Here is an 11,979-nt window from a genome sequence, read left to right as displayed (position 1 = left end):
TAGGAGATCGCTTGCAATTGAGATTCTGTCATTGTGCGCGCATGCCGAGTTTTATTGAGATCGATAGTCCTTCAACTGCAGACTTTATTCAAGCACCTGATGGATTCCGTTGTACTCCAATGCGTGTGCAAGAACAATATATCTGCTGTTGACGGAATTAAATCTTTGATGTATATGTGCAGCGTTTATGTATTTTATGCCCCGTGGTTCTATACTTATATCATTTTGATAGCGTTGATGGAGATCAGGTTCTCACTGGAATAGGCGTAATCATATATCATTCACTCATAAAAGAAATATTGTACAAACCTACAGGGGGTAACAGGGTATCATTCAGCATGACCATTCTCATTCTCACTTCCATTCCCTCTCCCCCTATGCATCTCCTGCAGCTCTTTCCATCGCTGCACCACCATGGCGCGCTCATCAGCCGAAGACGCGCACATTTCATCAATCCCCTGCTGTATTCTCGAGGCCAAAATCTCCTTGATTTTGCTTTTTGACAGAGAGTTGCGCAGGCTCTTGTGGAGGCCGTCGAGGGGATATCCTGCTAGACCCCAGAATCCTGATATCGTCAGTACGAAGTAATCAAGAGAGAAAGGATGGTCAAACCTGCTAGGGGCTTGAGGATGACACCCCCGAAACCTTTGCCGACGCCTTTTACAAGCCCGATTGGGCCGGACTTTTCCAGACCTTCTGCGGGCAGCATGACGAGGCCGGTGATGCCCTGGTAGACTTCCTGTGTGAATTCCTATTTGCGAGTATTAGTTTCATTCAATCAGATAACAGAAGAGAATAACGAGGTCGTATCAACCTTTCCAGCGGCTCGGAACCCACCCCGCACGCCCATCACCGTCGGGGTTGTGAGCACCGTCCTGTCGTTGTACAGCTTTGGGGCATTGTGGAACCCCTTGGATAGACTCAGCGTCACATCGGTGGGGACCGTAATGGCCCAGTTCAGCAGCCTCTTGCCCCAACGTTTACCGTGATAGCCCGTCTCGCCCAGCACCACATGTATGCCTCCCCGCGCCTCCCTTGTCGCCCGTCGGCTGATCGTCTTTTCGAGATCCAGCTCAGCACCGCCTTCGTCGCTCTCGACACGTGTATCTGTAGATTCCGATTGGACCGTGGACTGGTCCGATATTCCATTTCTTGGCTCCGTCCCGTTATCCCTCGATATGCGATCGTAAGCAGACACAAAACTCGTACTCTCACCATCAAATTCCTCACCCTCATCGTCGACCTCATCCTGGTCCTCATCCTCGTCATTTTCCTCCTCAGCGTCGCGGGAAGGACTCGATATCGAATCGGACTGCGATGGCCGCATCCTCGCCACAGCGCCCAGCTGCGACCGTACCCGGTCTTCCGGGGGAATGCCTCCCGGAAGACCGTTCATTGACTTCGTATTCCTCCGTATACGTTCCTCACAGTTGCGGACGATCTCATCGTCGTGACTATGGCGCCACCCATGTCTCTTGTGGTGATGATGATGGCGCGAGATCGCCTCGGCTAGGTCCAACGGCGCAGTTGTGAGCGCCGACACAAAATCCGTCATAACGCCGTAGAGCACCGCAGCCGACGCAGTGAGGGGGCCCGCCGGGTCGCGGTTGGTATCGTATTCTTTCGACCGGTACAGGACGACATTCTGCGGCTTGAGGAAGCCAGCCTCGACGAGCACAGCCGCTGCAAATGCGCTCAGCCTGATGTGTGAGTGGCGCACCCACCATACTGCCGGACGGTGCGGACAGATCGAGCAGCGCAGCGTCTCCAGGTCCAGGTGCCGGTGGAAACTGGCCACGGCGCACTTGACGCCAGTCTCCTGCCGCATCTTCGCGCCGATCTCGCCCGCTTTCACCTGAATCTCTGGCTCGAGCGACTTGTTGATCGCGTCTGCGAGCTTCTCCGCGTTCAGCTGTTTATATGGGATCGGCGCCGGGCCTGCACCGGCTCGGTACACTATCGAGCCCCAGAAGGGCTGGTCGCCGAAGAACGGGATGATGATGGTCGGCCGGCCGAGCGCAAGCCCGGCTGCGGTGGTTCCTGCTCCGCCGTGATGGACCACGCATGAGACGTGCTCGAACAGCCAGTCGTGCGGAACGCTGCCGATCATGAACACGTTCTTGGGGATTTCGGCTTCCCCGGCGCCGATGTTGCCCCAGCCTTTGTTGACGAGTGCGCGCTGGCCGCTTTTGACGATCGCCTCGAAAACGATCTTGGTTAATTTTGTTGGGTTATCGACGACAATGGAGCCGAAGCCGACATAGATGGGTGGGGGCCCGTCTTCCAGAAACTTGACCAGGTCATCGGGCGGCGTGAAGCTGCTTGGAGCGGGCAGCATGCTGAAGCCACAGATGTCAACATTGCCCAGCCAGTCAACTGGTTTAGGGAGCAGTGCTGGTGACCTGCTATTGTCAGTATTCGAAACCCAAACAAATCGAGGATACTAACCAGAGATAAGTGAAGGGAATGCGAAGTCTATGAACGATACCCGGCGCGCGAAAGGCGTCCAACGGGTCGAGCCCCAACTCTCGCTTGCGGAATTTATTCAGCAGATCTCCCAACCCCTCATAGAGCATCATCTCGACAATCGCATACGAGGCAAAATTCGCGACGGATCGCTTCGTACGTGTCGGACGCACATTGGCCAGCGGATGCGGAAAGGCCTGAGTTGCCGTCCAGGGCATTGTGAACATGAGAGTCAGTGGCACGCCCAATTTCTCCGCGCAGCTGAGATGCGCAAAACTCGGCGGGTTGGCAATGATCGCGTCCGCCACGAACGGCTGCTCCCGGTAGTCCACCGTCTCGCTCCACGGATCCTCAGGGACATGATGCAACCCCGTTCCATCGCCCGTCTCGAAACATGACCGCCAACACCCGGAAAATATCGCTGCCATTTCCCTCCGCCGGCGCCGAATCGCCCCGCTGCGCAGCGTTTTTACCCCCGGCAGCAGCCCGGGGTTCTTCACCATGAACGCCATGAGCTCGGCGGGATCGCCGCCAATGCTGAAGAATTCGAGATCGTGGTCCTGAACGAAATCACGGAAGGCCAGGTGCGTTGCGAGTCGGACGCGGTGGCCCCGTTCTTTGAGGGCCATGCCGAGGGCGACAAAGGGCTGTACGTCGCCGCGCGATCCGACAACATGGATGACGATGTTGAGACGGAGCGGGAATGGTTGGGGTTTCTCGATGGAGGGCTGGGGAATGGATGCCCTTCGTACCTCTTCCGCCGTTGGTTGGATTGGCTTTTCTATGGGCCTGAGGATGTTCGCGAGGCTGCTTTTTCCGCCGCGGAACTTGATCTCGAGTCGTCCGTCGTCTGCAGCAACAATCACATCAGCTTTGCTGTTTATCCGACGATACAGCACTCATACCCATCACCCGCACACCCGTGTACATCCCATGGTCCAGCAGGGGGGTGGCAGGACGGTCCACCGTGGCCGGGACGCTGAGGAACTCCTGTGGCCAGTCGGCCGCCATGATGCCACCTGTGGAGTGTTGCAGAGGCATCGTGTCCTGGATGGAATCAAAATCCCAGGTCTAAGGATTAATGAATTGAGAATCTCCATGAGAGAGTAAAGCGAAACTGATACTTTGAGGCATAAATTTGTGGTCTCGCGATGCGGTGGCATCACCGATGATGTCATGGCCCGTTAATCTTTATTGGTCGGTCGACCGAGATACCTCGGCATCGCGATCTTCTTCATACGCAGTAAATTATTTCAGAGTTGATCAACTCATTCAGCACAGCAGATGACCTAAAATAAGCTATGCCGATCCTATTCTTCCGCCATAGCCGGCTCGGCCTCGGAATGGCGACCTTTGGCCGACGTATGTCGATCCCGTGGTGTCGATCATTTCCTATTCAATATCTATATAAAACATAAATACTCCGGACCTTGGAGTTTCTTGTTCTAAATATCCATGACTAAGAAGTTCTTGACAGCTTCGATGTTCGTGGCGAGCGTAATGGTGGCTTGCCGTGTCTTGGGAAGTTGATAGAGATTCCGTTCAAAGTTGATAGAGATTCTGTTCAATTCATATTGTCAGGGAGCAGATTGAGCAACCTAAGGCACCTAACTTGTCTCATGACCAGCAACAGCCAAATAAGCTACGCTACTTCTGTATCTTAGAATCATATGTATTCGTACTTAGGAGATTCAGGCCTTAATTAGATTGGATCTGAAGGACATGACTCTGTTATTTATTAGTTTCGACCTAGATATTACTTGATTCCGTTAACCTCATCTAACCTAGTTAGTTCTATCATTTCCAGTACCGTCCCACAACCTTTAAGGCTACCATGAATTCAAGCAGTGGAAAACACTTACTCTGGTACCTGCCTGGCCCTGAATTTTACCTATCATGCCTACAGCATGCTCTAATACTGTGTAACCATGTTAGGCTACACTATCACCTAGAAAATCTGCCTAGCAAAAAAGGAATTAGTGTAAGATAGGCCTTATGAAGAAAGTATATAAGTATAGTGAGCTGTGTGATGCTAATATCTGCCTTAGAATATAACTTAGGGAATCTAGTTATATCTTTATATTTCTGTCTAATTCAAACAGATTCTGGTCTAAGCTAGACTCACTGCTTATATATTACACAGGAGCCTTCCTATATTAGTTCATACTGATAAAGTCGATTTCAAAAAACAGTTTTCCCCTTCAGACGCTCATGAATTGTTTCTCGGCTCGTACCCGAAACCGCTGGAGTCTTAAATTGGCTAAGGCCGTAATTAATGCTTTCCTAGAGACAGATCGCTTTTATTTCCAGAACGGATGCATTATAGTACTGTAACTTTCACGCATCAGCACCAGGTAGGTGATATACCCGGAGACCGCAATAATGGGTGACGCGGCTTGTAAGGCGGCCATCCTGAGGTATATGTATCAACCTCTCCCTGTTTCTATTCTAGTCTATGCAAACTCACCACGTTGAGAGGGAACCATGCCGGCCATCGATATTGACCCACCCGCCTGAAAGCACGCAGATGTTAAAAATCATCGCCATAACACACAGTGTGCCCTGTTCTGAATGGAAGATTGATGCCCGTTGAGCTATGGAACCTACCGCAGTGACGGGGAGCACGGTCACAAACAGCCATCGCTGTCGAGGATCCTTCCGCTGTCTCTTGGGGCCACCGTACCCCCAGATTTTCCAAGGTCGGTTTCCAGGGGGCCATACTGGGCGGACAATGTTAGTAGAAGAGAAAAAGGGTCGCAGCTTGATGGTGTCATCATGAGGGAAGATACCATGGACGGACAGTCAAGAGCGGATGGTCTATATCTGAGTGGGAGATTTAAGGTTATCCGCCTTAATCCATGCTCTACGGAGATACGGGACTAAGATAATGCAGAAAAGGCAAAAAGTATATCTTATCAAATCACCAGGTAAATATCCCTGTGAACAAGGACTACTGCGTAAAGGGCAAGTCAAAACATGGCCCTTGATTGTCACGGCTTTCCCTCCTCTGACTCTTCGGGCGCGACAACTCGCGGTGAATAATCTCGACCATTTCCTCCGTTTCATCGAGTGTGGAAAGTGTTCCACGTCTCTGTAAGCCAGCTCTTCCTTCATCTTCGGTATTAACTGTCCCGGCGTCTGGATTCAATTCCTTTCTCGCCAGCTGGGCCTCCTGCTGTACTGCCACTGCTGCCGCAATGCGCTCTTGCATTGCCTTATCATCCGCCTCTTTCTTGATCGCGGCAAAATGAGCACGCCGATAGACACCAATAGAGCTGAGAGCGAGACTGAGAATCTCCCAAGAGAACAGAACGGGAAGTGCGTAGTTGAGTTGTGGGTTGCAACCACCGGACCAGATATCCATGAGAACCTGGAAGACACTGTGCGCCGGGAAAATGTAGCCAACCTGGAAGAAGGCTGGCGAAAGTTCGAATGGAAGTAGGATCGAGGTGACATTCAGCACAATCCACGTGATCAGTGCCATGGGCACATAGGGAGGCGGGGCCCAGATCGAGAACACGTCCAGAGTGAGGAAATTCAAGTGGGCAAATAGCCATAGGATCATCCAGTTTAGCATGAATTGACTGCCGTTCACGTGCCAGCCGTATCGGAAAGCCCAGATAGCACCCGTGACACATAGGGAGCCGACAAATGTATACACTGCAGAGATGATAATACGCACAACCACGATCCGATGAGGCGACACGGCTGTATAGAGTCGGAACTGTAGGTAAAGGCCGTTGATGCAACCCAGGTAGAAGAATTCCTGAATCAAGATCAAAATGATGACTAGTGTATTATAGATCAGTCGAGAGCCTTGTGTTGTTGGTTGGATGTCCACCGAGGTTAAGATCCATGGGTTAGAGAGGACTGAAATAGCTGCCGGGTCGGATGTATTGAGTGCTTGTATCGTTTGCTTTCCACCTCGGTCAGTAAATGCAATTCGTGCCACTTCTGATAGCTCCCGTAAGGGATCAGAAATAACAGAGTCCGAGACTGATGGGTAGCGTGCCTCATTCCAGACCATCGTGAGAACATCGCTTCTGTTATACGAAGAAGCGAGCGAGCCACCCGCGAGGGCAGCTGTGAAGCGATCTGAAGCATTGGGTGAGGTGTAAAAGGCAGCCCAATATTTGATGTCACAAATTGTGCCCTCGAGGTCGTTAGGAGTAGGATAATCCCGTTGAGACCTCTCAATCAGGTTCGGGAATCCCGGGCCTTGAAGCTGAGTATAGGCCTCGCGAACCGCATCGCCTATTGCTCCACCATCATAGTCGACATAAAGAACATTGATATTGTGGACATGGGTTGTTTCTTGATAGAGAGACCCAAAGAGATAGCAAAGCAAGCTGAGGAAAAGGATTTGGAGAATAATGAGATTGAGGGTGGCCGCTTTTAGAACACCCATTCGTAGTGGGCGAACTGTGGGATCATTGATGCTAGGACGGGGCTGGCGCCCCTTCGGATAGATCCCCATGTGACGAGAAGGGTGGAATAACGGTTGGATGGGATCGATAAAATCTACGCAAGCAGATGGTATTTAAAAAATCGAGTATGGATCGGGCTTCGCCGGCATTTGAAGGGTTGAGTATGTCATTCTAAGCTTAGAAGCTTGCGCGAATCCACTCCGGCTACTGCGAGGATAGCGGCACTGACTAAGCACGATTAGAAATCCGTTGACTCAAAGGCCGAAAAAGAATTGCGGTTTTGGCTAGAGAAAAGGACGGAGAAACGGCGTACTCTAGAATAGCGATTACCCATGCTTTATTTCCACATACCAGGGTGCCCCACGAGCCTAGATCTGTAAAGCTACTCCGGTTGAACCAATAGGATCCCATCGTTTGTGAGCCCGAAATTCATGAAGCGGCAAAAGTGGTACTTCATCGAGTGTAGACGTAAGGGGCGCCACGTGCAAAACCTAGTAACTAAACGGACATTCCTGCTGTTTGAAAATCGACATTGAAAATCGACAATGTAAAAGACCAATCGACACTACCTTCAGAAACAAGTAATACATCAGTTCATATCCTAAAATCTTGACTACAGTCTTGCACATTCTTACCATACTATTTATACTAAAAATGGCCCCTTCTAAGCTGATCGTGGTGCTGGGTGCTACTGGAGGCCAGGGGAACTCCGTAGTGGAGGCCTTCCTCACGGAAAAGGACTACATTATTCGCGGTGTGACCCGTCAGCCTCAAAGCGAGAAAGCCCAGGCTTTGTCGAAAAAGGGCGTTGAAGTCGTGGAGGCGGATAACAACGATGAAGCGAGCCTCGTGAAAGCTTTTGAGGGAGCTTCAGCTATTTTTGCGATGACCGATTTCTTTGAGCCATTCGCCAAACATGGCCCCCACAAGGCCATTGAAATTGAGCAGAAACAGGGGGAAAATATTGCACGCGCAGCCTCGAAGACAGCTGGACTCCAGCACTTCCTCTGGAGTACGCTTCCGGATGGCAACACTCTGACCAAAGGCAAATTTGTTATCCCACATTTCGAAGCCAAAAACCGAATCAATCGGTTCATTCAAAACGACAAGGCGCTACTTGCGAAAACAACGTTCCTTTGGTTTGGTTTCTATACCGAGAACCTGTTCTATCCGATCTTCACTCCGATCTATGTGGTACGTACTCTCCACCACGTAGCATCTAGATTGGTTCATTCAATTAATCTCTACTACAGAAAAGCGCACAGAAGTTCATCCAACTGTCTCCGGCGGACCCTTCGACTCCAATCTGGTCCGTTGGTGATCACCGAACTAACACCGGAATCTTCGCCCGTGCCATTGTGAAAAATCCACCCAAAGATGGCGGAACTTTTGTCCGATGCTTTGCAGAGTATCACTCATCTCTCAACGATTATCTTGCTGTGTGGGGTCGCGCGAGTGGTCTTTCCCCGTCGGCAGGCTCGACCATGGTTGTCAAGGTTTCTCTGCATGAGTATAGCCAGCTGTGGCCCGGCTGGGGCGAGGAGATGGGGTCGATGATGGCTATGTGGAGTGCCTTGCGAGAGCGTAGCTGGGCTGGTCTCGATGGTGATCATGTACTGGACATCGATAATATACTGTCTGCGGATGATCGGAAGTCCGTGATCAAAACGGAGGCCGCGTTTCGAGCGCTGGATTGGAAGAAGATCCTGTGAGGAGGTAATGTTTCCATGTCGAAAGACTTATGAAAAAGCTGGAATATTTGTCATCCATGTTGTGACATACACTGCCCCTAGGAGTCGTGACACATAAAAGCACCACTCCTGGTTTTTCACCATCACAATATCCGCCTCTAGCATCTACGTTGTTCTCATCTGGGAGCTCTCCACTGGGCCCTAGGGCATGCCTAGCCCACCGGGGAATGGGGACACACTTGGGAACAGAATCCGGCAACTTATAAGCTAGCTTCGTGATCTATGGTGCTTATGGGATACCAGGTTTGGCTGCCATAACTGATCCCGTGTGATAGTCCAAGACTAACGCTGCGGCGATTACAGCCCTTCACATGGGTATACCCGGGTTGTCACATGGGATTTACATTGGGGACTAGCCTGTTCTTTATATCGGATGAGTGATACTGCATTAAAAATTGAACCAATGGCACCAATGACAGATGCTTATTGTACGCATTGGTAACTGCTTAATGGCTCATTGTTAAGGATATAGGTCCCAATTTCCTGGTATCATACAGCTGGATGCAATACCGTTGCAAATATTCATAATTCTGATTTCTTGTCTTGAACCTCATCCAAAACAGAGGTAAACCGTAGACGGCAAGTTTATGGAATATCTATCAGTCGAGTAATTTAATGTACATAACTATAGTGTAATAATATCACTCATGCCGGTGCGGAAGAGCGTCATTTCGTCGAATATGTATCTACAGCCGAGATGTACCTACATTGATGTATATACAGTCGTGGTAGCCTGCACGTCGTTCGGGCCATATTTGCCGTTAACCATGGAATTTTCAGTGCAAGCCATGTAAATATAGCCCTCAGTATCCCGCAGGACATATATTCAAGAGTCTGATAATGCCTTCATTCCATGTCCCTTTTGACTGCTGGTTTGGTCCAAAATCCCTAACCTTAGATTGACTGTTTTAGGAGAGCAACTTCTATTTGCCAGGTCACAGCCTATAAGAATGTCTTCCGAAGAAAGTATCGCGCCGCATGTTGCCTCTGCTGATACAGGTTCCGGGATTGGGTCATCCGGTCCCAATCCTGCGGTCTGCGTCTCTACCACTTTAGTTACACCACAAGCGAAATCATGGGCGATAACTGGTGGCACAAATTCTGAGGAACCACCGCTTGTGGCATCCCACCTGGAGATTTGCCAGTAACACAGCGGAGCGGCACAGCATGGTGTACCTCCCAGCGTCCCAGGTGACATGACAGTTGGAGCTACACCTTCTGGTGTTCCTCCCGGCGTCTCTGCCAGTAATGGCTTTGAAGCTCCACGGCCTGGTGTATCTCCAGTGTCCCTGGTGACATGACTACTGGAGCGCTTCCTGTCGGACTCATAAGCCTGTCTGACGACGATCCCGTGGACAAGGAAGGCTATGAAGCAAGTGGCGACGATGACAGATTGAAACTTTCCAAGGGAAACCAAAATGCAGTGATCAAGACACTTTGGTTGCGAAATTGGAGGCCCTACTACCAGAGGGCAAACGGAAGTCCTCCAGCAACTTCAGGAGATTTTGACACCAAGTGGGGTTCTGAAAACCAGAAGAAGCGCCTTCAGCACAAAACAGTACAATCTCGTCATCTAACCGAAGGCAAGCGCTAACATCGAGCAGATATACAGAAAGCCATTAGTGCTGGGAAGAACCCTAACTGGGACCACCATCGCGGTGGACCAAGCATATCAGCGTCCCCAGTTCCAAAGTTGCACCCTGTAAGGAAGCGTATAGGGAAGAAACTCGATACCTGCACATGATTGCGCATGTTACAATCAAGGAACCCAGAATGAATGGGCATGATGATGGCGCAGGCAGGGGCTGCTTCAGACACTGATGCAGAAATAATGCGGTTCAACCAGCAGGGCGAACTTGATGCGCACACTTGCACTATTTGAAGTCGATTTGCTCGCTTTGGCACGACATAAACGGTGCGAATAGGCCAGAAGCAAAACAAACCAGCAAGATAGCACTCAAGAGCTTATGTGATGGATACTATAATTTCGTAGATTCGTGATGCAATCGCTGCCAGGCCGCCATCCTGAGGCCCATGGGACAGCGTGGCCATGACTGGCGCGTAAATGAATCATCTTCAAGCGGCTTTCCTATTCGCGACTTGAGTTTTCCTCTAACTTCCATTTAGAGACGGACTTTTCCTTCAAGGTCCAAGTGCGCGTATGATGAGCCAACGCAGCCTCACAGGTACTGAGCTACGCTTGGCTGAGGACGAGAACGTACGTATCGAGGAACTGCTAGGGGAGAGATCGCCGGCGTCCCTGGGTGGCCGATACAAATAGGGTCAGCGAGTGTATGATATCTACCGACCAAACAGTGTCGCTGTTCCAGTGGTTCTTTCCAGAGAAGCTTGCATTTTCTGCCGGCCACGACCAAATTAATGAGTGAAGTTGGTAATATTGGAAGGGAAGCACTAAGCTCCCGATCTCAAGGCAAAATCTGGGTCTCTGCTAGCCTGAACACCTGGCTTTAGTGTAACTCCCATGTCCCCTACTTCCTCTGAGAGGATCTGCAAACCCGCAAGGCACTGAAGAGAGTGAGATGCATAGTAGCAGCCGAAGAGTAGCACTTAGGAGGTTCGCCGTTACCTCCTAAGATATGCGGGGCCTAATGAGTTGGTCTTGATGTGGGCAACAACCACCGTTATAAAGTGCTTTAATGCTGACCACTGCCAGCTTGTTACAAAGAATGGGATCACACATGAAGGATGTACAAACCTGGATGGAGCAAGTTACGACTGTGCTACGGCAGAGATTTGGGGAGGCGCCGGAACCGGCTATAGAAAATGGGTTCAATGCAGAGGACGTCTGATTAATATCATGTACTTTCCTGAGAATCTTATTATCGGCCCAGAATCAGCAAAAGCAGTGAGCTTTCATGTTTTGCGCATAAGTCAGCCTTGATATCCCGCACTGAGTTATATGACTGTGAAATGCCCATAAGTAAGTAGCATTGGTGATCTAGAATAAGCGTAGGGCTTGCGTCGCCTGGCTTATCCAGGGGATATGCTCTGCTTCGACTGAAGAGAAGTCGCAACCTTCAGCAGCGTCCGTTTGGAAAACAAATCTGACCTCTGTTCAAAGGGTCGTTGGATGATACAATGTAGCTCAGCTTTGAGAGTATTAATAGCAAGAGTAAGCTTGGTTGAACATCCAGTTATGACGGCGGCGATTGATCCGCCTCCTGAATGGATAAAGGTAGAGAGTGGCAGTCTCGAAAGGACCATATGGCCGCTGAATTCATACAGGGACTATGGGGTGCGACTGACGGACTGGTTCGGTCTGAGGGGAGTGAAGAACTACCGTCGCACGAAAGAGACGTACGTACAGTGCGGAT

At 50.4% G+C, this 11,979-nt stretch overlaps 3 protein-coding genes across 3 annotated transcripts; 1 reads left to right on the top strand and 2 right to left on the bottom strand.

Moving 5' to 3' along the window:
* Nucleotides 1–329: 329 nt before the first annotated feature.
* On the bottom strand, nt 330–3,507 carry Asppvi_009471 (putative UDP-glucose,sterol transferase; the record flags this gene model as incomplete). Its single annotated transcript, XM_043305326.1, has 5 exons — nt 330–565; nt 613–751; nt 815–2,402; nt 2,449–3,316; nt 3,372–3,507. 5 exons carry the CDS (start codon nt 3,505–3,507, stop codon nt 330–332), a joined length of 2,967 nt encoding a protein of 988 aa, XP_043161261.1.
* A 1,909-nt stretch (nt 3,508–5,416) lies between these two features.
* Nucleotides 5,417–6,943, bottom strand: Asppvi_009470 (SNG1 family protein; the record flags this gene model as incomplete). The annotated part of the gene is made up of 1 exon (XM_043305325.1): nt 5,417–6,943. The coding sequence occupies one exon, from the start codon at nt 6,941–6,943 to the stop codon at nt 5,417–5,419; it is 1,527 nt and encodes a 508-aa protein (XP_043161260.1).
* A 604-nt stretch (nt 6,944–7,547) lies between these two features.
* Asppvi_009469 (NmrA/HSCARG family protein) lies at nt 7,548–8,605 on the top strand (the record flags this gene model as incomplete). Its single annotated transcript, XM_043305324.1, has 2 exons — nt 7,548–8,087; nt 8,147–8,605. The coding sequence occupies 2 exons, from the start codon at nt 7,548–7,550 to the stop codon at nt 8,603–8,605; spliced, it is 999 nt and encodes a 332-aa protein (XP_043161259.1).
* Between the last annotated feature and the right edge of the window lie 3,374 nt (nt 8,606–11,979).

The sequence above is a fragment of the Aspergillus pseudoviridinutans genome (assembly GCF_018340605.1).
Source record: "Aspergillus pseudoviridinutans IFM 55266 DNA, scaffold_7, whole genome shotgun sequence".
Taxonomy (NCBI): Eukaryota; Fungi; Ascomycota; class Eurotiomycetes; order Eurotiales; family Aspergillaceae; genus Aspergillus; species Aspergillus pseudoviridinutans.
The sequence above is the reverse complement of the archived record's forward strand: the minus strand, read 5'-3'. Positions and strand labels throughout refer to the sequence as shown.